The sequence below is a fragment of the Heterocephalus glaber genome, unplaced genomic scaffold, assembly GCF_053883595.1.
Source record: "Heterocephalus glaber isolate CG9 unplaced genomic scaffold, H.glaber_assembly_v1.0 deba00000470, whole genome shotgun sequence".
In the NCBI taxonomy this organism is placed as follows: Eukaryota; Metazoa; Chordata; class Mammalia; order Rodentia; family Bathyergidae; genus Heterocephalus; species Heterocephalus glaber.
In genome coordinates this window covers 3,427,415-3,452,305 of record NW_028258145.1, presented here as the reverse complement: position 1 = coordinate 3,452,305, position 24,891 = coordinate 3,427,415, and the positions used below count along the sequence as shown (strand labels likewise).

General features: G+C 44.4%; 1 protein-coding gene across 1 annotated transcript in view; it reads right to left on the bottom strand.

Annotated features, from left to right (window-relative positions):
- Positions 1-448: 448 nt before the first annotated feature.
- Positions 449-24,891, bottom strand: part of Vwa3b (von Willebrand factor A domain containing 3B) — a 315,053-nt gene continuing 290,610 nt past the window's right edge. Inside the window, 6 exon segments of the mRNA XM_087203240.1 lie at positions 449-507; positions 1,276-1,504; positions 10,099-10,199; positions 12,794-12,931; positions 14,037-14,161; positions 19,950-20,061. Of these exon segments, the coding sequence (XP_087059366.1) occupies positions 484-507; positions 1,276-1,504; positions 10,099-10,199; positions 12,794-12,931; positions 14,037-14,161; positions 19,950-20,061 (729 nt within the window). The 3' untranslated portion in view covers positions 449-483.

Below are 24,891 nucleotides of genomic sequence, written 5' to 3'. Positions count from 1 at the left end.
GACAGCTCTGAGTCTTGGGGGACAGAAGGTCTCCCCCAACACTGTCCCTACCTTCCTTCAGTCATCTCCTCACTCCTGATTCCTTCCTTGCTGCATCTCTATTTTTACCTGGATACTGAGTGGATGTTCCTTAGTTCTCATATTTTTGGAAGTAGACTCTTCCTCTAACTTCTTCAACATAACCCTGGTGATCCATAGCTTTCAGGAATGTGAATGCCACCCTTAACTAGGTTCTGAAGTTTTAGAGTATTAGAACTCTTGCCCTATCTTTACTATTTGCCAAAAGCCTCCAATTTGTTTCTTATTAATAATCTGTACTCTATTTTTATCTAGCCCTGGTACTGGAATTTGGCAGAGCTATTTCAGTTTTGAAATCAGTGAACAGGACTGAGTACTTTTATATGGCATTGCTAAAATGTGTTCAGAGAAAACAATAAGACAAGCCCAGTTTCCAATGTAAGAGTTTTTATTCTGCTTCTGTGCTCAATTTGAGGTACCTACAACAGACTACAGACATGAATAGTTAGGAGGCTCAGTAGGAATGTCCAGGAAACAACATAGACAATGCTTAGTCTCACTGATCTCAGGCAAGTTGCCAGGTCTCAATTTCCATCCTCATGCTGAGTGACAAAACCCCTATTTCAGATGGGATCATCAATTTAAAACAAGACTACAGGCTTGGAGCCTAAGTGCCCTGACTTCCAAAGACTTTCACAGTAATGTGTCAAGTTGGAACCTCTGAGTCTGCAGGGTGAACCAGAGGTTGGGATGTTTGGTGCGGAAGGGGGAAAAGGGGATAAAGAAAAGTCAGGGAAAGCCAGAAGCAATGTCCTCTAACAGGTGGGAGAGCTGGGTGGGTGGAGGGAACCTCAGGGAGGCAGAGTGGTCTGAGGGGCCTTACCTCAGCGGAGGGGCTTGTCCCCGCAGTGTTGGGTACTGAGGTCTGGGCAGTCCTGGAGAACACTGGCTCTCAGAAACTCAGTTGCCACTAGACTGCTTTAAGTTTTCTCTGTGATGGTCCTCCACCCTTTGTGCTGTGGGTGGCTACCAGAGGACAGGGTGTGGCTACTGGAGGTGGAGGTGTGGTGCTGATGACCAGGCCAGCTGAGTCTTAGACCCCCGGCTGAGGGCCTTCTCTGGGGAAGTGCATGTCAGAGTTACTCAGGAGGATTGGACCCACCCTGCCCTGGCAACCAGGGCATGACTGCACATCTTCTCTCCTTGGGAGAGATCTCAACATACTCTGGAGATGGACAGTGTCGTGCCCCCGCCTACCTCCTTGGGCTTGGGGTGTTGGGGTGTGTTGGGGTGGCATTCTTGGGACCTGGTGCCATGGGAAGCGCTGTCCGAGTCTGAGGGTGCCGTCTCCTGCAGAGGTGGCCTGTTGGTGGCTTTCTTTTTCTTCCTTCTGGGGTTCTCCTGTCTTGGTTCTTTGAAATTCCCAGGGTCAACTTCTTTCACTGGCCAGAGTGGGAAAGTAGAGTTCCTCACCTCCATGTCCTCCCTAGGGAGAGGAGAAGAGCAAGAAAGAGGGGTCAGGGATGTCCTGGCTTTGACAGCCTCTGTGTCACCGTGACGTCCAAGCCCCATGAGGGTGTTGTGGCTCTTTGTTCCCCATCCTCCTTCCCATGGGAAGGAACCTCAGGCATCTTGTTGTCCCAATACCAGTTTACCTACACAGGTAAACCACACACAAAACCTAACTGTTTGGACAAAGGTCTGGATGCGTCAGTGAGGGAATAACCTGAGGAAATCAGCTGGGTGCCATGACAGTCCCAGTCACCCCTGAATGGGAGCTTGTGGGAGAGACCATTCCCACAGCCTGGGTTCCTCTAATGACTTGATTCAAGGTGTACCAAACAACTTATATTTCATTGAAAAAACTTGGGCATGACTATGAAGTCATACAGCTAGACTTATCATTTGGAAAGTGTACCAGATGAAGCTTATTACTTATCCCAAAAGTTTGACCTTCAAGGAGGGCATCTTGGGAACACTGTAACCACTCCAGGCCCATCACCATGGCTATTTTGGGAACTCAACTTTCTCAGAGCCTTCTGGGTCACATGATGTTAAGCCTTATTTTGCTCTCGTATCGGCACCCTGCCTTCACCCCGAATAATTTTTAGTTTTGTTTTATTTCTACTCTAACTTTAGATCATTGCTGCTTCTGGAAGATGCCAGGTAAGAGATAATAACCTGGGAAAAGATTTCTATTTATTTCTGAAAATTCCATCCTTCAAATTCCTCTTCTGTGGATGAACATTCACCACACCTGTCATTTTCAAAGACAGGCTCTGAGACTCACAAGAAAATCCTCAGGAGAGATTTAAAAGATGGCTTGAACAGCAGCAGTAACATTGGAGAAGGGCTTTCTGGGAGGTCAGACAAATCATCTTTACATATGAGGCTGGCGATATGTGAATGTAGGCGCTCTATGCTCCCAGGTGCTTCAGGATGTATGGAAATTGCACTTCCAGGTTGGATTTGGTTCACCTGCCTTGTGAGAGCAGCACTCATATCCACCTCACTACTCTCAACTCAGCCAATATGTCCTGGTTCCTTTTCCTGAGGTTTCTTTATACACTATGTGTTAGGATTGATCTCAGTCTAGTTTGTATCCTATACCCTCTCAGAAGGAAGAGCAATAAGAAGGGGAGTAGGGAGTAGTCTTCCCGACGTGCTTAAAGGACCCATAGAATAAGGAAGTGGAAGAACCTGCCTACTTGCCTGAAGGACTCAGGAAGGAGGGACGCAGAGGCAGCTGTGGTACAGGCCCTGATGCGCTGCACGGGCAAGTTACAGGCCACCTGAATAATGGAATTTTAGCCAGGTAAAACTGAAACAAGAAAGCCAGGTGTGGTGGCTCAGGCCTGTAATCCGAACACTCAGGAGGCTGAGGCAGAAGGAGCACCACAAGTTTGAGGCCAGCCTGAACTACATAGTGAGACCCTGTCTCAAAAAACAAAACAAAACAAAACAACAACAACAAAAAGAAATGAGGGCTGATGCTCATGGGAAAAAGCAAAGACATTATTTTGGTACCAGGGATTGAACTTGGGACCTTGTGCTTATGAGGCAGGCAGCGGAACCACTGAGTTAAATCCCCAGCCCAGCAAAGACATTATTAAGTGGGGGAAAAGTCACAAAACAGAAAGCATACCTTTTCATTTTTGTTATTGAAGGCTGTGAATCTGTAAGAATCACCAGAAATCTTTGTATCAATTAAGTATAATTTATCATAAATACTTGAGACTAAAAGTGTTTAGATTTAAGATTCTGGAATATTTGCATAGCCACAATGAGACCCCTTGGGAGTGGGATGCCAGTCTACACATGGAGTTCACCTGTGTTATATCTGTCCCTCACTCACATAGCCTGGCATGATACTACACAATATTTTTAGTGTGCCTATATTTTTATATTTTAAAGGATTTATTTATTTAAAGGCCAAAACAGCTGGGATTTAGCTAAATGGCACCATGCCTGCCTTGCAAGTGCAAGGTCCTGAGTTGGATCCCTGGTACAAAAAAAAAACAAAAATAAAAAAGGCCAAAACATTTAGTTTCCAGGGAAATACAAGATGTATGTAAACATAAAATATAAAACAACCCTAAATTTTACAGTCTATGATGTCAAGGTGGAGCACTTCTGCAGAAGACCCCCATCAAAGTGATAAAGGGCACCTGGTCAGTGGCAGGCCAAGGCTCTGGTCCTTCCCCAAGGACATTGCATCTTTGTGATGAGATCTTTAAAAAATCCACTGTTAAAAATAGCAGAAATGCAACCAAGTGTGGTGGTACACGCCTGTCATCCCAGCTACTTGGGAGGCTGAGGCAGGAGGATCACAAGTTCGAGCCCAGCCTGGGCAAACTGGTGAGACCCTGCCTTAAAATAAAAAGGGCTGGGGTGTAGCTCAGTGGTAGAGCACTTGTCTAGCATGCTTAAGGTCCTGGGTTCAATCCCTAGTGCTACAAACAAACAAACAAGAACACCAGAAGCACAGAGATAGTTTAGCATATTTTAACACCTCCAGTTCCCTTCCTACCATACAGTCCTCACACCCTTGTTTCAGGGGTAGCAGGTTTCCTCTTCCCTTTTTCCTTCCTTCCTCCCTTCCTTTCTTCCTTCTTTCCTTCTCTCCTTTCTTTTTCAAATAGGATCTTTCTACATTGCCCAGACTGGCTTCTAGCTCCTGATCTAAAGAGATTCTCCTGCCTCATCTTCCCAAGTGCCAGGATTATAGGCTTGTACCACTGTGCTCACCTAGTGTACCTATATTTTGATTCTAACCTATGGTACGAGGTCAGGTGTGTTATTCTCCACTGTCAATGCTCAGAGAGTTTCAGATTTTGGAACATGTCAGATTTTGGATTTTTGGACTGGGACACTTAACCTGTGATCTGATAAACAGGAGTGTGTGCTGGGGTGGGGGCTGGGATCATGGCTCTGTGCCTTCCCTGGGCTGGGCCCCTTCTGAGAAGAAAGTGTGTACACCTGCTCCCCTACTCCATTGTTAGGTTCCCTTGGACGTCTCTACTCAGCCCTAAGGGTCCCTGTCTGCAAGGTGGTCCTCAGGTGGTCCTCGGGCTGCCACCGAGCAGAAGTCTGAGGAGGACCGGGCGGGCTCTGAGGTTCTGAAGGAGCAGAACTGAAGAGAATGATCGCACTGGCCCAGAGGGTTAGTCTGGTGTCCTCTGAGCCAAGTGCTAGGACCCACACTGAGCTTCCTGAAAGTAGTCAGTGACATTTGTCCCTGAGGATGACCTAGGACAGGCACTCAAGGGCTGGATTTTTGGCTGAGCTGCTTGCTTTGCTGGGCTGCGCTCCACGACAGAAAAACAGCTCCTAATCCACCCAGAAGGGACCAAGGGGGCAGATGACACAGAGGCTTAGTGATTCAGGGGAAACATCACCAGCAGTGGCCAGGAGCCACTCCAGATAACATCGGAGGCACTGCTGGGAAGATGCGGGGAGGCCCCCATGCTGGTTGAAGAGGGAGCTAACGATGTGGGACACGCTCCCCAGTCAGGGATGTGATGAACAGCCTGATGACTTGGGGAGCTAGCTGGCCACAGACCTAGCCTTACATCTTTTCTTCAGCCTCCTATGTGACCACATTCCCCAGTCCACTTGGTGCCCACAAGCAGCAAGGGCAGAACATTCCTGGCTCAGGGTCTCAGCACCTGACAATTTCCTTGAACGGCCCCAAGGGTTTTCTGGAGCACAAAGCCAGTAACTGATCCTGCTCTGGTCTCCTGAAATCATGTTTGAAATAGTGTTAATATTTTAAAAAGAAATCTCAGTCCCTCCAAAGGGAGTCTCCTTAAGGTAGCATTGTCTTGGAGGTTAATTTGCTCCACCTTTGAAGGGTGGGTGGATTCCAGCACCATGGGAGGCAGGGCTTTTCCAAGCCAGGTGCACAGCACCAGATGTGTAGGGCCCGTTCAGGCTGCCAAGAGCCCAGTAGGGCTGAGGATGCCTGACAGAGGCTGAAGAGGACCAAAAGAGGCAGCCAGGGAGGAACCTGGTCTCTGAGTCCCCTGCCCCAGAAAAGATGGAGAAGCCAAATGGGGGTGGTGGTGGTGGAGGTAAGAGTTCCCCCTGTTCTGTGTGCTCCTTAGAGTTATCGATGTCACACAGGAGAAGTGAATTGTGTGTTATCTAAATGAAGAAAGTTATAGGCAAGATAGGGACTATTTTCCTCAGCAAAGACATTTAGCTGCAGTCATAGGGCACACTTACAATCCCAGCGCTTGGAGGTTTGTAAGTTGGAGGCCAGACTGGGATAGACAGTGAGACCCTGTCTCGAAACAAGAAAAGACAAAAAAGATTTATGACACCACAGACTGCAGAGGAAAGCTCAGAGTCACTACTGAGGGGAAGGGGAGAGGACTCATTTCCCTTCACTGAGACCCTCTCAAAGTTGTGTGGTGTGAGGAGAGGGAAATCAGCACCAGGCTTCCCCACATCACAGGCAAATATGGCAATGCCAGACTTCTCCTGTGAGACTGGTCCCTTGGAATGGGTGACATGGAGGACATATTTTGCAAGCCAATCTGTTAAAAATCTTCAAGAGTCATTTAGGCATGAACTTTTGGGTTAAAAGTGAAAACTTTTATCAGCTTTGGCCATGTTTGATCCATTTTGATTCCTTCACCCTCCAACTACTTTCCTTCCTGTCTCTTACCATACATCACCTTTAGTGAGGAACCAGAAGACTGATCTGCAGGGAATACTCTCAGTCACCCACAACTGGAGGCCCCCAGATGGAAGAAGAAGAAGACAGAGAGCTGAATCTGGGGCATTGTGGCCCACATAGTGGTCTGGGCTTAGATTCTCCTTGTCTTGCCCCACCTAAGAGGACGATTATAATGGATTCAATATTTGAAAATTAAATTTAGTTAAATGATGTCCTGTTGGAGATGTAACCTATAGTATACTTCTTTAATGCCTCATCAAGAAAGCACTAGGATTTTTTAATGGTCCCATTTGCTAGAATGGACTGAAGACTTACTAAAGAACAACCAAAGGAAAATGGCACACTTGGAAATGAGAAAGAGCTGCTGAGGAAAGACTCGCAGAAGGAAGTCCCACTGCAGAGACAAAATGAGGCCTACACCATCATTTTTGTGCTCAGCTTGGCAATCTGATTATAGAAACAGAGACAGTTAAGCTCTGAACTTAGCATGTTGAATGCGACCTCTGCTTAGGAGAATTAGATGCAGTCTCTTGTGCCCAAAGAGGCAGCTAGAATAAAAGACAGTGGAAGTTACTATGGGAGACTAGGAACTTGAACACATCCACAATGTGAAGCCCTAGAAGTGAGAGGAGATAATCAGCAGCTAAAACTCTTAAATAAGGCCTGGGGGATGTGGAAAATAAAGGCTTTTCTCAACATAAAAAAACTGGATTTTAATTTTTAAAAATAGTAATGGATAATGTTGAGGTGAGTGGAAATAGTTAATTCCTATTCTTCTATAGTGTACTGTGATTTAACTGATATCTTTTGAGTAGAATTTTGAGATCAACCAAAAATGTTCTCTTATTTTAAATGAAATGCATACATTCATCTAGACGGAGAATGAAGGACTGTGGTCTATATTTTCAATAAATGTACTAAGGGAAGCTCCTCTGTGGACCTACACACCCTTTAAGGACCAGCATCACTAGGTGGTCACAAACAGTTGTTTGAACATATCGTGGGAGCTGGGGCTGGCACCTGGGGCTCAGGGGCAGATGGAACATGGCCCCCACCTGCTAGGACTTCTGCCTCATGGTCTGCTATGGTATGGATGTTGTTTATCTTGCAGAGGTTCACATGCTGGAGCTTGATCCTCAGTGGGGCCACCCTGAAAGGTGGACCTTTATACAGTGGGGCCTGTGGGAGGCTGCTGGGTTCTCAGGGGCTTGGCCCCATTGAAGGAGATTAATGCTGGTCTCCTGGAGTGAATGAGTTCTTGTGAGAACAAGAGCTCAGCAAACAGCAGGACGACCCCTTCCCCCATCTCTGGCTTTCTGTCTCCCCGAGTGGTCTCTTCCTAGATCCTACCTGCCATGTTGTCATATAACCAAGAGGGTCCTCATCAAAGGTGGAATGCATGGGGCAGCCTGGTCTTGGACTTTCAGCCTTCAAAACTATGAGTTAAATAAAACTCTTTTCTTTGTAAATACTTTGACTTGAGCATTTTGAAATAGCAATGGAGAATGGACTAAGACACAGTCCAACACAAGGGAAATTTTCTATAAGGCAGTAGGGTCACCTTACTACATGAGAGGGCTGGGCACCAGGTATTGATCATGGTGGGGGTGCTCACATTCAACCCTGGAATTCCCCAGGTGGCCAATAGCAGATACCATTCTGGGGAGGGAATACTTACGTTTATGCAAAGGCAAAGAGACCTGGAAAAAGCATGGTATTGGGGAAACAACTACAAGTAGTTTAGTGTGCCCTGGATAGCTGGGGTCCCAACCCCTGGAGGGTTGGACTGGGTCATATCAACAAGAGGCTAAGAGGATATGAAGGGGTGGGTGGAGGATCTGAAGGTTTGCAGATGAGGAGAATTACTCTGCTCAGTCCTTGTGGAGAGTGCTTGGGTGAAGGCAGGATGAGGCTGGAGGTGGAGCTCCTGACCTACAGCAGAGCTGAGAAGTACCCACAAGTTGGGATGACTACAGCTCAGAACTGATGGGGTCCTTGTGGGTGAAGAACAAGAAGAAGCCAGAGATGACCAGAAGTTAATTGGTGAGTAGAAAGATAAACTGAGGCAAGAAAAGTTGAAATGGGAACAGGTATGTGGGGAACTATGGCTTTGGTTTAGATGTGCTGACTTGAGATTCTGTGCACTCAGGTAGAAATATCCAGTGAATGATTGAAGATAATGTAGTTCCTACCATGTGCTGAACACCCAATAGATGTCCTAACTCTCGCATCACACAAGTCTTAGGATGAGGAGAAGCTCAGAGGTGATCAGTCATCTTTCCAGAGGCCAAAACTAAGCGACAGAGGGCCCGTATATGAACTAAATCTTAGTTTCCAGTGCCCTTTCCACTGTAGATGTCCATCATTGCTACCTGAAGAAAGGGCCACATTACAACCATCTGGGAAGCTCCCAGAAAGACCCATTGCAGGTCCCACTCTTCAGGCTTGTGCTCCTAAGGCAAGAGCCCTGGAGAAGAGTCGGGCTTGGAGAAGGAGATACAGGGTCCTTAGTGTAAATAGTCATGGAAGCAATGGTGTGGGTAAAATCAGGCAGGGAGAGACCCAGAGACAGCCATGGCAAACCTCAAGAGGAATGGGTTAGGGGAGGAAGGAGAGGTTGACAATGTCAAATACAAACTGAAGAGCAAGCCCGGTCAGGATGGGCAGAGCTCATTGGCTTGGGCATAGGAGAGGTGCTGAGCAGTTTCTTTGGAAATCCTTCTTGCAGAGAGGTAAGGGTGCAAAGGTGATGCCTGAGGATTGGAGTGAATGGGAGTCAGGAAAGTCCACCCAAAGGTACAGAGACTGGAGGAGAGGAGGAGAGGTGCTGGACCACTGCAGAGCCAGGGAGGTTTTGTGTTTAGGAGTGTGTGTGCCTGTGCATGTATGGTGGGGAGGAACCACAGTTTTTATGTGGATGAGGCTTCAGTGGAGAGGAGCTATGGAGAGATAATATAAGAATCCAGACAGATGAGAGAGAGAGGACCTGAGGCAGCAGAATGGGCCTCCAGACCCTAGTGGCCAGCCCAGCCTTGGAAAAGAAGGGAGACACAATGCTTTGACATCATGGAGAAAGACAGAGTCTCACAAGCCTGAAGGTGTGAACAAGAAGTCGAGAGAGTGGATGTCTGAAGGTCTCTGTAAGGAAGCTAGAGGCCAGGCCACTGAGATGATAAAGGTTGGCCTCTGAAGATAACCCATAAACTCTAAGTGAAATTGGAAAGTATTTCCTGGATCCTTTTCCACAAACCTTGCTTATACACTGTATTTATCTTTGTTTATATGCTTTTGACTCCAAGGTCAGGGCTCTAGGACTCCAACCTGTATACTCTTTTTGGCCCATGGGTTTGGGTTTGGCCTGCTCTTAGGCCTTACGTTTTTCCTATTTACTTTGTATGAATCCACCTTTAGAGCTCTTGGCAATCCTACTGCTGCAGATGAAAATTTATTCTCCCCACTGCAGCTTCTGGAAACCACTGCCCACCCCCACCCACACATTCACCTGGCCACCTGCAAGCCATGGCCAGCACCTCACTCTGGCTTCCAACACAGGAAGGGTAGGGGAGTAACTGCTCGTCATTGCAACTGAATTAGAAGGCCTGGAACTCTTAGACATAAAGGGGAACAATTGCTTCTTATTCACAACAGCAGTGAGTGCTTTTCTGAAGGGCCAGTAAAATAACATTGAATTTGAGATTAGGACCAGGTGGAGGAACACACAGCAGGTAAAAGGTATGACATAGAGGGAAAATAATCACAAAAAAAATTTTCAGTGGGCAGTCAGCTACCTTGGATTTTCTCTACTAATTTTTAGAGATCTTGGATGGCAACTCAGAAACAGGCTAAAGGTTCAAAGAGATGTTAGCATTCTGGGGGTAAAAGTTGGGTGCACTTACACTTTGGAATCCTCCTTAATTGGGGGTGACTTTATATGAGAGCAAGAGAGAGCATATTTGTTTTGGCTGATCTTTATAAGTGCACTTCGAGGGCAAAATTCCTGTAATAAAACCAAAAGAGTTCACTCAATTAATCAGAAAACCCACAATTCAAACATTATCTTACCCTAGCTGAAGTCATTTTAATAAGTACTAGTTATTATTCTATTCAGGGTGACACTTTGAAGAGCAGGGTAAATTCAGAGTCCCACTGGATAATTATTTACTGATTGAAAGTCACTGTCGAGTCTTATTCCAGGTCAGGTGCCAAGTCTACCCACATAAGAAGCACATGCACACACACACATCCCGCAAACACAATGCACACATGCCTTCATGTAAGTATCCCGTTCCTTCCTATCTTTATTTAGCCTTGGCCATCCCTCTCCTAGACAATGTCACCATCACTTTTTGCCAAATGCCCCAGCAGGTCTCCAGAATCCCTATCAGAACTATCTCCAGTGTTCTTCCCCTGCCTGTGCCACTCTGGACTCCAGGGACCCCCAGCCCTGTGGGTCAACGCCTAAGTTCCTCCCTGGGCTCTGAGGCTTTTCCTCAGGGATCCTGGACCAACCGCCTCATCACTCCCTGCACCCTGGGGCATCCCTGGGGACACCTCTTCAGATGCCCCCTGGTTTGCAGCTACTGCCAGTGCAGTGCCACATGCCAGGGACACTTCTTCCTGCTCCATCCTTCCTGCTGAATGACCCTAAGGGGCATTCCCTGGGCTGATGAGAGGCAGTTTCCGTATGTGAACATGGGGCACTGACAGTCCCCACCTCACAGTGTGCTGAGGATTCATTCCTGCTTGGATTAGTACCTGTGGAACACAGGAAGGGCTTAATAAAGTCAGCCACACTATTTTGTGTTTTGCATACCTATTTTGCTTGCCAATCAACATGTTAGGTGGTCATCAAAGCAGTGTCATTTTTCATTAGAAGTGTCATTCATTCAAGCAACTTTTTAAAAAGCCACTGTGATAAAGATAAAATCTTCACTTTATCAGGGGCTTCATGGGGCATGGTGCAAAGAGGAATAAACCAGGGTCCCTGCCTGTGAGGGTTGGGGATTGGAGAGGAATCCAGCATAGGAGGAGGGAGATACATCGAGAACTCTGAGGTGTCCAGTGGGAAGTCACAATCGGGCAAGTCTTTAGGGTGACAGGCACTTCCTGTGGAAAGGAGATGGGGAGGAGAGTCCAGGAGGAGGGAATGTCTGGGGGTTTGGAAAGTCCCACTGTGTTCAGGACATCTAGCTCACAGGGCGGGCAAAGGCCATGCTGGTGGCACACTGTGATTCTCCTTTATGGTGACAGAAGGGTGTGTGGGAATGTCAAGCAGACAAAAGACATAATCAGAGTTGCAAACTGATAGAGAATGTTTCCAAAATAGAAAAACATACAGAGAAATATGTAATTAAAGCAGGGTTTCTTATAACATAAGAGAGGGCAATTCATGAAGAAGGTGGCTACATTTGACCATATTAAAATTTATTTTCTCTGACGACAAAGATCCCAAAATTAAAAGACAAATAAAAGACTGGGAAAAGAATATTGCCTGCGTATATCAGAGAATTACTATGCAGAAGACATAGAGAAACTCCATAAATCAATGAAAAGAAAGACAACTCAACAGAAAACACAGATGCTCAACTAATGTCTGTCTAGTGAGTGATTCAACCAGAGGCAATAAACTTTAACAAATCCTCCTCACTCACTGGCTGTGAGGAATCAGAAGGGAAAAGTTCAAGAGTGGTGCTACCAACTATTGCAGCTACATCATCACTACTACTACTACCTAATTCCTGTGTTTCTGTCACGCACACCTATCACCTATATTTTCTTTAAGCCTCATAATCACTCTGGAAGATAGAGATGAAGAAAACTGCCCAGGTCAGGCAAGCAAGAAAGAGCAGGGTGAGTATTCACTGGATCAAAATGCAGGTCTTTTTAACTGTATAGCTGGGCTCTTTCCACCTGGCTCCACTCCTGTGTTCCTCATCATCACCAACCCCTTCTAGGCCTGAGGGTGTTTCCTAAGCAGGGATGGGACAGGGAACCAGGTGGCAGCACTCCTGACAGAGGGAGTACAGGAGCAGGAAGGCTCATGGGGGGAAGGTGCGCCCTGCCTTTGCCCGCTGACTTTGAGATGCCTGAGGGTCATATCAGGAGGGAGCTGCCCAGGAGGACCCAGCTAGAGATGCAGGGTTGGACCTCAGCTCTGCCTTGACTGCCACATACGAGGTCCAAGAATGGAGCTCGTCCCAGGAGACAGACTATGTGGTGGCAGAGGACAGGGCCAGGAGGGGCCTAGGAGATGCCTGTATCTGCAGGGCTTGCACAGGAGCCCAGGGCAGGAGTGAGAGAGAGTGGTGCCCTAAGGACCCGGAGCAAGCCTGCCCAGCTGTCTAATGCAAAGCACAATTTGGCCAAGAGCTCAGAAACACTGCCTGACACAAAGAGAGAGAGGCAGCAGTGGTATCTGTGGAGGAAGAGCCTGTAGGGCTGAATCCAAGCCCCAGGCAGTGGATGGGCAGGGAAGAATTAGACACAGCTGGGGAAATCATTCTGGTGGTGCCAGAAAGGAGTGAGGCACTGGCCAGGGGATAGCCACCTTCTGCCTAGTGGTAAAGTCCTTTCTAAATGAAGGCTACTTACTCTCCGGTTGTTACACTTCAGGACTGTGTAGAATTTTTCTGACCTCACACTTGGATTCGGAAGGGCTATGACAATGGCAGGGACATAGAAGTCAAATCCTTCAGGTGTCACAATTTTGGCAAACACATAGTCTCCAACCTGTAGAGGGGAATACATTTCATAGCAGGTATTTCACTTATAGATCCCAAAGACAATGTTTTTAAAAGCTGGTTTCAAAGCAACCCCAGGCAAGTATTGATGCTAAAATCCAAATGTGTATTTTTTCTCAGTTAAGAAAGAGTTCTAGAATTCCATGGAATTCACATGGAATTTTGTGATCAGTTTGGGGAAGTCTCATTTTGGAAGGACTTTGCAACTGAGAAAGTCCAGGGGACAGCTGGTAGCTGGTGAGGGTCTGGAAGCCAGTCCTACACAGATTAGTCACAGGAACTGATCTGGGGGAGCTTGACACAAAGAGATTTGAACAGTATCTTCACGTATCAAAAGGGCCATCACCTGCATACAGGAGAGGTTTGGTTAATGTTGCTCCAAAGCAACACCTGGGATGCATGGGTCAAAGGTGCAAAGAGGTAATTTGCAGCAAGAAGAGAGCCTTGCAAAGGGACCATTAAAGATTGCAGGCATCTGTAGCTATCCCAGGAAAGGTGCACGGAGGTGTGTTGTGGGTCTGACCAGGGAAGGAGGAACAGACCACCAGGGCTACCTCTGGTGATTCCCCCTCTGCACCTGTCTTCCTGACCCTGCAAGGCTATCTCTCTACTCCCAGAAACGGTACAGCTTTAGAGAACTTACAAGCTGTGAACTTATGAGATGAGATGCACATCTGGGCTAACTGAGCTGCAGCCCCAGGGGGTGAGGGCAGCTTGATAACTGCCATGTCAAGAAGAGCGCTACCTCTATCCTTGTGATAACTATAATGTAGTGTAATCATTTGCAGTCAAAGCCTCAAGAGCACCAGAAGCCACAGCAACTGCCTCCTTCCACTGTCTCCTGCCTTGCAGACTGACAAGTGCCACAAGGCACTGCCATTGTGAATGGCATACATAACAGGAAGTTGGCAGATCACAGTTATGCCACATGATGGGTCCCAGAAGCAGTGGCCACTGCGGTTTTTGCCCAAACACAAGCATGCTGCAGGAGCCCATCTGAGTTCAGCAAAGGGTCTCACAGTGGTCTTGCCATTCTGTTACTCAAAATCTGTGGATGGTGCAAAGGAGCCCATAGTAGATTGTAGAGCAGGTACCTGCAGCAGTGGGCAGGGCATGGCGCCCCCAACAGGCGTGATGAAGGAGGTGGGCACAACCTTAGTGTCCCCGTACCTGAAGTTCACCAGTGCATGGGTGTGGCTCAAACACTTCTTCACAACCCCTGGAAGGAATCAAAGATGACAAACTATAGAGACAGCAACGGGTATCCCCTTCAGTTTGTGCCATCTGTGGTCTGCAGGGAGCTGCAACACTGCCCCGGAAGTCGGTGCCCTTGGGAGTTCCCTGGGGAGTCATGTTGGGGACTGTCGGATGCCAAGAAACCAAGACCTTTCAGGACACCTCCTCCCACTGGATGTCCTTGCTTATTTAACACATTTCCTTCTACAGAGATAGAAAATGGGCATTGTTAAATTGTTAAAGTAGAGAGGAGATATGAACTCCCATGCACTCAGATAAATCTAAGGTTAACTTGGTTGAACACATGCTATGGTTTCCCTAAACTGTACAACCAAAAAGGAAAAAGGAAAAAAGAGGCAAGAAGTTTGTCTTTTAGATATACTCAGAGGTGTGTGTGTGTGTGTGTGGTACTGTGGACTGAACTCAGGGCCTTCACACTGAGCTACATCTCTAGCCCTTTATTTTTTATTTTTTATTTTGAGACAGAGTCTCGCTAAGTTGCCCAGGCTGCGTTTGAATGTGCAATCCTCCTGCTTCAGCCTCCCCAAGTGCTGGGATTACATATGTGCATCAGCAGGTCTGGATTTTTTTTTTAAACATACACATACAGCCAACTTTCCATGATATATTTTCTTTTTTGGGGGCAGGGGATTACTGGGGATCAAACTCGGGACCTTGCTCTTGCAGGGCAGGCAGCGGAACCACTGAGCTAAATCCTTGGCCCCATGACATATTTTCTTATTGAACTAAAATATCTAATTCAGTTTTTAAAGTCTTCTTTATACATTATTCACATACATCCTACTTTACCCTTTTAGTAAAACAACCCCACTGCTCTTTAGCAAGTTTCTATTATGAAAATAATTATAAACCACTCTCACCTGAGAATGAAGAGGATCCTTATGCCCCACACCCTTGTGACCTTTGTTGCCTCCCTCACTCAGAGGTAAGTATTTGGGGTGCCGAGATGTTGACACAGGCTCATGTGACCTCCCCAAATGCTTCACCTTTGGGATTTGACAGAATGCAGTATTAAACCTGCACTGCAGTTTTTCAGTTATTTGCCCACATCAAGAAGGTGTGACAGAGACTGAACCCACAAAACCTAAACCACTTTCTTTCTTTGATGCAAGTCTGCTCATCTCTGCTTTTGATTAGCGGACTTCAACTTTCTGTTTGTTACAACAACTTCTTTTTAGCTCTTTCAGCTGTTTTCTCCTTCCTACCCTTTCCATTCATGTGGGTGTGGGTTCCTAGGGCACATCCATTCTTAGAGCCAGCAGCCCTGGGCTCCCTGCTGGCTATAATCTGAGGGCTGGAGGACTCAGAGTGGATAGGACTCCATCTGCCCAATCCTCATGCCTTGCACTTCAAGCTTGGCTCCAATTCTGGGGTCCCCATACCCTGTACGTTCTCTCTACTCTCAGTGCCCAAGAGGTAAGGTGGTTCTCTTTGCTCTAAACTCCCTGGGAACTCTTTCAGGGCCTGGGTTCTGAATGATCTTCACTGCTCCAAGCCAAAGGAGTCTCAGGCTGGAGACTGGAATACTTTAAACCTCTAACTTTCCAGTAGTCACAGCCCAGCTTAAATTCCACCTCCTCAAACTTGCTCTGGCCACGGCACCGTCTCTCCCCACCTGCCCACCTCGGCTGTCCAGAAATCCTATGCTCTGTTCTTTGTGGCTTTTGGACTCACGGGTTTCCTGCTTTTGTCCATTGTGTTGATTTTTGCCTCTGACTTGCTGGTGAGAGTTCTGCGCAGCTGTGAATGCAAGAACAGCTCCCTCCACCCCCAGGCGACCCGTGGGCCTTGCTTGTTATCTCAGGAGCTCTCAATGGGATAACAGAAAAACTCTCCACAGGAAATGAGCAAGGTGCTCATAACATCAAATTTACTCTGCACAAGAATCTTAAGATGGCTTTCATTGTTGTAAATACCATTTGGAAAAACACGGAAACTGAGGCACAGAAAAACTGAGTGACCGGTCCAGTAGCTAGTAGAGGACAGAGGAAGAATTCAAGTAAATAAAAGCTTAAAGGTTTCTGACCCTGTATGTTTCACCCAAGGAGCGAGTATTCGGTCTCCCCATGCCCTTTCTCATCATAATTTGTTCCCATGGCAGAAATCATCATGAGTTTCCTGACTAAAATGCTTCTTGTCACTGAGCAACAGAAAGGATGATCCATTTCCACAAGTGATGACCTAATAAGGTTTTGAAAGGTGTCTTCCTCCTTGCTTGCCAGCATCCAGACGAGCCAGGCTGTCACCTATCACTTCCATTCTGCACAAGGTCATTTCCTCACCTGGATGATCCACACTGACCCTGCAGCAGCATTGGCCACTTGGAAATCCTGAAAGCCATGATCTGGGAGGGGCTAGCAACAGCCAGCCACCCAGCTCTGCTCCAGTGTAGATTTGGAGTCCAGCAATGGACGCCCAGGTCCAGGAATGCTTAGGATTCTGGACAACAGTTCCAGAAAAGAGTCACCAGTGAATGTTGCGTCTGTGTCCAACATGATTCTTTTTGGCCTTCTTTTTCACAAGAGGGAAAGGAGCAACTCAGAGCGGCCAGGTTCACTAACGGGGCAGATGGATACCATTGTGTCTCTGATGGAATGTCACCTGAGTGGTATTACTCAGGTAGGGTTAGGACCAAAAATGCAAAGCTGAGTCTAATCTAACCCAAATTGAGGAGAAGGCTATAAAATAACTGGCCTTTCTCTTAAATAGTGTCAACATCATGAAAGGTGATAGCAAGGGCTAAATAATGATCCTAGATTAAAGAGGACGAAAGAGGCATGTTAACTAGAGGCAACAGACGCCTCTGGATGGGGACTTGTTTGGAGGTTCTAACAGGGGAATGCAGCTACTTCTTTACCCTTGGCCAAGGAAACAGCCCTCTTCTATGGGGGTGGTCGTCCTCTTCAACCAAGTGCACAGCTTTAGGAGGGAAACACAAGGAGGGGTGAGGAAGGAAAGGGACGCCCGCCCAGCCAGCCAGATCAGCCGAATCGACGCTGGCAATCAGTAGGGTGACAGATACCGCAGCCAGTTGGCCCTCACATCTTGGATTGGGACTTGTATTAGAGGAAAAAATGCTATAAAGGCCATTATTGGGACAATTAACAAAGTTGAAATATATAGATTAAATTGCCATAATAATGTTAAATTTCCTGAATTTTATAATTTTATTGTGGCTATATTAAAAAAAAATCCTTGCTCTTGAAAAAAACCACTGATGTATTTTAGAAGTAGAAGGACATAATAAATGCTATCTAATCTCCAACAGGTCAGAAAAAATAATGTGTGTATATGTATGTGTGGAGGGAAGGGAGGGAGAATAAAATAAAGTATGTGATAAAACATGATGAAATGTTAAAAATTGGTAAATCTGGGTAAAGAGTGTACAGGCATTTTCTGTGTTGTTATTACAACTTTTGTAGGTTTGAGGCTTTAAAAAAATAAAAATTAAGCCCATGAAGGTGAAATTGAAATTTTCAGTTAAAGATTAGTTGACTTTGGGGCAGGGAAAGGGCACAAAACTAAGTTCACCCAGCTGTTCCATGCACTGCCATTTAACTTGGTGGAGTCAAGGTTTACTACTGATCAGCCACTGATCAAAATTGCATTCTGATGTTTGTTTCCCTAACCTGACTTTTCGAGTTTAATCACAGCTGCAAATTAAAAATTCCTGCTTAGTAGATCCCATGCAGCTATCAGGAGCACACGCTCTCTGTCTCATTGCCTGTGTGGTCTCAGGTACCACGTGTGATGTGGGATTTGTCCTATCTCTCTACTCTCTCTGGCAGCAAGTTTTTCACATCTTCCCATCACACAGGAAAGAGTTTAGTCACGCTTCATTTCTCTGGGGCCTAGCCCCACATAGGCCCCAAGCTGTAAGCCAGCCTTTTGGAATTCAGTTCTTTGAGGCATTTCTGTTTGAATGCCAAAATTTCCAAGGCTCAAATTCAGAAAGTCAAGTTTCTGAAGCAGAAGTGGCTCCTATAATCACCTCTCAACAAATCAAAGCAAGGGAAGTATCCCTGTTCTGCTCTTGTGAAAAGAGTTTCATGCCTCAGCCTATGTGCTCATCTCATTGGGTCCATTTTTACTCCTATTTAGGCAAGTCTTCAGTCCCAAATATGATATTTACCAAATATTGTATAAGATGTCTTAGTTGTAGGTTTTACATAGAGCTGGCTGGAAACTAAACATTCTGCTGAAGTATTTTTTCCAAGCTAAAATGATTATTTAATTAATTTTGTCTATTTTAAACTAGTGATTGATAGCAGATGCCTACACAAGGCCAGCTCCATTTCTGCAGTTTAATCATTTTGCCTCACAGGGTTTCTCTGGGATTCCTCCCAGGTTCTTTTATCCCTGAAGAGCCTCCCATGATTTCAATGACAACTTCTGTGTTGCTCTCTCCAGACAGATTTCCTCTGCAGACTCAAGACACTTGTCACTGATGGCATCTCTGACATTTCCCACTGGCCTCTCATAGGCACCTACAATCCCTCCTATCCCAGCACATCCTCTGTCTCCATCCATATCACCATCTCCTGTGGGCACCATCATCTACCTGCTGGCCCAAGCCAGGGACCAGGGTGACATGCTCATCCACTTCATGTCACCCTGCGATGGGAGGGATGTTTTAGATTTCAAGTGTGGCTGTGTTTCTTCTTGCTTTAAATGTGGCTTCCCAATGCCTTGAGAGGAAAGTTCAAACTCCTCAACAGAATCCTTTCTGAAAAGCCTCATATTTACATCTGAGCAACTTCATTAGTTTTGCATCCTCTAGGTTCCAGCTAGAGTCTATTTTATGTCTCCAGATGTTTTACTCACCTCCAGCTCTTCACATATACTTTTTCCATTATCCACAAAGCCCCTTCCCTGCCTCCACTCCCTGTGGAACAGCACCCACTGTCCTCCAGAATCACGTCCCCCTGAAGCCTTGGTGAAGTGCTCTGATTCTGTGGTCCTGGCTTCTTGCTCTTCCTCTAACATGCCATGTACACTCCAGCCTCAGGCCTTCCCAGTTAGAACTCTGTTCTCCTAAATACTTTCATGGTGTGCCTCTCTTCTTTAAGTCCTTATTCATATTATGTCAACCTCCTCATTTGCTTGTCACTCACCACCATATTTGGATCACAACCAAATATACTCTCAACCACCTTTGTGGCTTGACTTTTCTCATTAGCACTGGACCGGAAAAGTTATGTATTTTTATTGTTTGTCTGCTTACTTGCCTGTCTCCTTTAGTAAGATGTAACCTCCATGAAGACAAGAATTCATGTGTCTACTCACTATATTAGACTGGCACTTTCAGGAGATTATATAATAGAACATATTAGGTGTATAATAAAAACTTGTTCACTAAGCAAATTAAAGATAAATATGAGCCGGGTGTGTGACACAGGCCTGTAATCCCAGCACTCGGGAGGCTGAGGCAGGAGAATCACTATGAGTTCAAGGCCATCCTGGGCTACATAGTGAGTTCGGAGCCAGCCTGAACTACAAGGAGAGATCTTGCTTCAAAAAAGTAAAGCAACAAAAACAACAAAAAAGCTAAATACATTTTTCTCTTTTTATCTTTCTTTCTTTTTTTGCCTCAATATGTGGAGAAAGCCCATCATTATTTCATTTGAGAAGCAGTATCCTTAGTCTAGCTCATGAAATGTCAGTATTCTAGGGAAAGCCCAGGTTGAAACCTCTGGTCCCTAGTACTAAATTATATAACAAAGGAGTCTCAAAAAGTAGAAGAAATCTACCTGGAAAATAAAAGCCATTTTCATCACATCTTGCAATAACCTTCTGGCCTTTAAGGTGATCTACGTTTTTTGATTTGATTTTCCTTACTGGACTTCCTTGAGATTTCTGCTGCTGAAAAAGACAAACAATAATAATAGATGAGAAAAAGTCAGAATGGGTAGGGAAAAATCATAAGTAATGAGTATCCTGGGATTCTCTCCTGAGCATTAGACTACTGAAGAATCACAGAACCTATATATACTACAACACTTACTTTGGAATACTTTCTGTCCTAGGTTAATTAAAAATTATCCTTTGGGTAGGGGTAATTTTTTCCCTCCATGGTTTTTGTACTTATCTCAAAATAAAATGATAATTAGATAATTAACTAAAGAAAAGGAAAAAGAAAGAAAAATTATATATACAAGTAGAATCCTTGAAATTCTATGACAGCCTCAAAGCTGGAGAACTAATTCAGAACCATAACCTGTGCTGCTGCCTTCCTAGAACTGTGAGAGCCAAATGAGTCCTGCAACAGAGAAGTTGGTAATTAGCTAGCAACTGAGAGAGAGAGAGAGAGAGAGAGAGAGAGAGAGAGAGAGAGAGAAGCACGGACAAGCAGTGTTTTACAGAAACATGATGTCCCACCTCACTTCTTCAGGACAAAGGAAAACTCTTTTAATCATGTCTGTCTGAATTTAAAACGTCCCCCAAAACTCACAAGCTAAAGGAGTGGCTTCCGGCTGGTGGGTTTTTGGGAAGTGATAGAATTACGAGGGTTCTAACTTCATCAAGTGGATTAATCCACTGATGAGATAATAATTTAATGGCATATTGGGAAGTGATGGAAACGGGAGATAGTGCCTAGTTGAAGGGAGTGGATCAGGGAGTGACCGTTGGGACTATATCTGGTTCCTAGCCCCTTTCTCTCTGGCTCTTTCTTTCTCTTTCTGCTTCCTGGTCACCATGAAGTGAGCAGTTTTCCTCTGCCACACCCTTCCATCATGATGTTTCTGCCTTACCACAGGCCTAAAAGCAGTGGAGTCAGCTAACCATGGACTGAAACCTCTGGAACTGTAAGTGAAAATAAACCTTTCCTCCTTAGTTTTTCCTGGGTATTTTGTCACAATGATGGAAAGCTGACTAATACACAATCTTACAAAGAAGAAGGAAGCCCATGGGCTGAGATTGGTGAGTGACTGGATTATGTTTGTTTCTTCTAAGGGTTGGGGCAACAGTGGCTACTAGAAGGCAGTGAGCAGTGCTTTCAAAGTTCTGAGAGAAAGTAACTTTCAATGTAGAATTCTAAACTTTGGTAAACTGTCAATTAAACTGAAGGACAAGATCAGAACATTTCTAATCATATCCCTAAGTTGAAGTTTTTCCCTCCCATTCATCCTATCTTAGGAAATTACTTGAAAATGGACCCAAGCAACATGAAAGAGTAAAACCAGGAAGAGAAACAGATACATTGTAAAAGGCAGTAGAATTTATCCCAGGAGGGGAGAGAAGAGAAACCTCAAGATGACAGCTATGTGCAGGTCACAGACCACAAGTGGTCTCCCGGAAAAAAAAGATCTAGAAATCTTGAAGGTACATATGCATATATAAAAGCATGTATACAAAACGAATGACTTAAACATAAAACAAGCAAAATTGTGGCACAATTTTAAGTTCTTAGGGAGAAAAGATGAATCATTTTTCTTGTTGCTATTAATATTCTTTAATTGACTGACATATCACATAAGACCTTCAAGATGACCATTTACTCCTAAACTATAATTTGTTCCAATATTGAAGAATATTTATCCAATTATAATCATGTAAACACTGTTTTATAATTTTCTAAGAAAATTTAAATGTTTACAGTGAGTCTTTGGAAAGAGAACAACACTGATAACAGTGGTCTAAGGTGGGATTGAAAGGAAGAAAAAGCTTTGGCATATTGATCTGCACCATGATGTCAGGGTTAAAGAAGATTATAAAATCTAAGAAATCTAGAAATATAGGTAGGCATATTAAATAAAATATTACAATTCTAACTAATGGAACAAATAATATAAATATCTAATATAGGATTCAAGAGAAGCAGGGTGTGATAAGAATAAAAACTGTTGCTTTTTTTCATATAGTAGAATAAAATATTGTTTACATGTAATAAATCATGGGACAGGGGAATAACAGTTTGAACAGAAGAACTATAAACAAATACTTCATAGAATCTGGTTCTGAGAGTAGGACTGGGGTGGCAGAGAAAGGATACTTATCATGAGTGAGTTTTTAAATGTTATTTAGGTTGTTATCATATAAAAGTGCAATGATAAAAATTACAGTGGACCCTTGACTTATGAACTCAATTAGTTCCAGAGGGCTTGTTATAACTCAAATTTGTCAATTTAAGGCTCAGGCTCCTCTACACAGTCTTAAAAGTCTCTCTCCTGTATATAGGCTAATCTCAGTGTCCTTAGAGAGACATTGGCTGAGGATTTCTCAATTAACCCCACATGAGAAAGGATGTTATAATGTTCCTTCCAGAATTCTTTAAGAATTAAATTTGTATCTGAGACCATCTGGAAGCACAAGCGGCTAGCATTCAGGTCATAACTCAAGGCTTTGGTCATAAGTTAAACCTAAAATTCCAGTCATAACCCAACACGTGTGTATATCAGGCCATTTGTAACTTGAGGGTCCACTGTAAAAGTTAAGGTGGAGGGCCAGGGATTTAGCTCAGTGGCATCATGCCTGCCTCACAAGTGCAAGGTCCTGAGTTAAATCCCCAATACCACACACACACAAAAAAGTTAAAGTGGAACTCTCAGGAAATAGCTGGAGATAAGGATACATTTATTCTTTCTATGAATAAATCAAATTCTGAACTCACCCACTGTTATGGTTTGTATCTAGATAGCCCCTCAAAGCCTCATGTGCTCATAAGTGGAGCTTTTCAGAGCTAGCTGGATCTAGGGCATGTGATACTTGGATTAAGGGTCTGTGGTACTAAATTAGTCCATTGATTGAAACTAGCATATTTCTGGGTGGCATCACCCCAAAAAAGGGCTGGTAGCCTGCACAGGATAAAAAGGAAAGGGAGTCTTGGTGCTTCTGCTTGCTGCTTCACTGTCTTCTGCCTGACACACCATGAACAGTTTCTCCTCTGCCATTCCCCTCTGCCATACCACCCTGCCTTGGAGCCAGCCAACTATGGACTGAAACCTCTACAAACTATGAGCTGAAATAAACCTTTCCTCCTTTAACTTGTGAGTATTTTATCTCGGCAATGAGAACTCTAAGCCACCCATGAAGTGCACATGTGCAGAAAAGACTTAAAGCGACACAGCAAAGGCTTCAAAAATTGAACTACAATTTACATCATTGCACACATCCCAGCCTACCAGATTATACCCCGAGTGATTCAGGCACAAGGCAAGCTCAAAAGGAATAGCATGGCCTTTTAAACTGAACTGACAAGGGAACCCTAAAGTGTACCAAGTGTGGTGAAAACAAAAAATTTTTCCTGGAAGCTTAAATCTAAAATCTCAAAACATAATATTCAAAATGCCCATTATCTAATAAAAAAATACAACATAAGTAAAAGCAAGAAAATATGACCAATTCTCAAGGTAAAAGGCAATTAATAGATTCTAATATTGAGATGACCTAGATGTTAAGATTAGTACTTCAAAATAGCAATTACAACTACACCTCATGAAATAAATGCAAATACTCTTGAAATGAATAGCCAGACAGTATTTTCCCAGCAGAGAAACAGAAACTATAATGTTGGCAGTTTTAGAGGTAAATATATAATATCTGGACAAATATAACATATACTCAATAGCAGAACTGATACAATGGAGATAAAAGATAGTGTGCATGAAAACAAATCAATAGAAAATATTCTATTTGAAGAAAACAGAGAAAACAAGATTTAAGGAAAAGAACAATGTCTTTTTTGGTTCCAGAAAACCCTCTGAAGGCCCAGCTCAGTTGTAGCCTTTCTTGGAAGACTCACCTCCAAGAAATTTCAGAAAAAACAACACTTTGAAAAGACAGCTTTGTTATTTCCAAATGGCATTACATGAATAAAAGCTGGAGTGAATGTCTTGACTATGCATACTACACAAAGAAACCAGGAGTGTCATTTTGATTTATAAAGTTCAACTCTAAAGTTCTATTTTCTATGCCTGGTCAATGATTATTAAAAGAAATGCTCAATTCCTGCTAATTTCTTCCCCAAAATTAATCCCCCAAAGCCTTTATTCTATCATCCAGAATAGTCATTACTTCTAATTCCCAAACAATTTGAGAATCAACGCTAGTGTAAAGTATATTACAAATGAATTGCTAAAAGAATGAAATAATATAGACTTACAGGAACTTTGAGTCACAGGTAAAAATCTATTTAAGGAATCTGATAATCAAATAGTACATGAGTTGGGAAAGCAGTCAAGAATTCAAAGAAACACCAAACTGGTGGTGTGTTTATCATGTTTTTCATCCAGTGTCTCCTGGCCTGATCTCAAGGCACCCCAAAAGGTCAGAAGTTAGCATCGGGGTGCAGACCAAACTCTCTAAGAGAAGCCTGCTACTTCTAGTTTAAGGAGCAGGATAAAGAACTTCTAACAGAGAGAATTAAGAAATTTCCTTCTTTTTTTTCTTCACACCTTAGTCACCAAGGCATCCTGTGACAGTGGCAGTAATGTTGACTATGTGAGCCGAGAGGAACCAACATTCTGAAGGAGGGAGATCTTGTTTTGAGTCGCAGCACAGAGTCCCAAAAAAGTGAGACAAATTGTATTATTTGCCCCCACTCCCTGCCCATTTTGGCCCTAGATGCAAGCACAATAAGTAGAAGGATGGAATTGAGCTGGGTTAAAAACTACCAAACAAAAAACAGATTGTTGGCTAAAGAACTGCAAAGAGGAGCCCTTGGGAACCAGAAACTATTGGGAAGGTCACTTA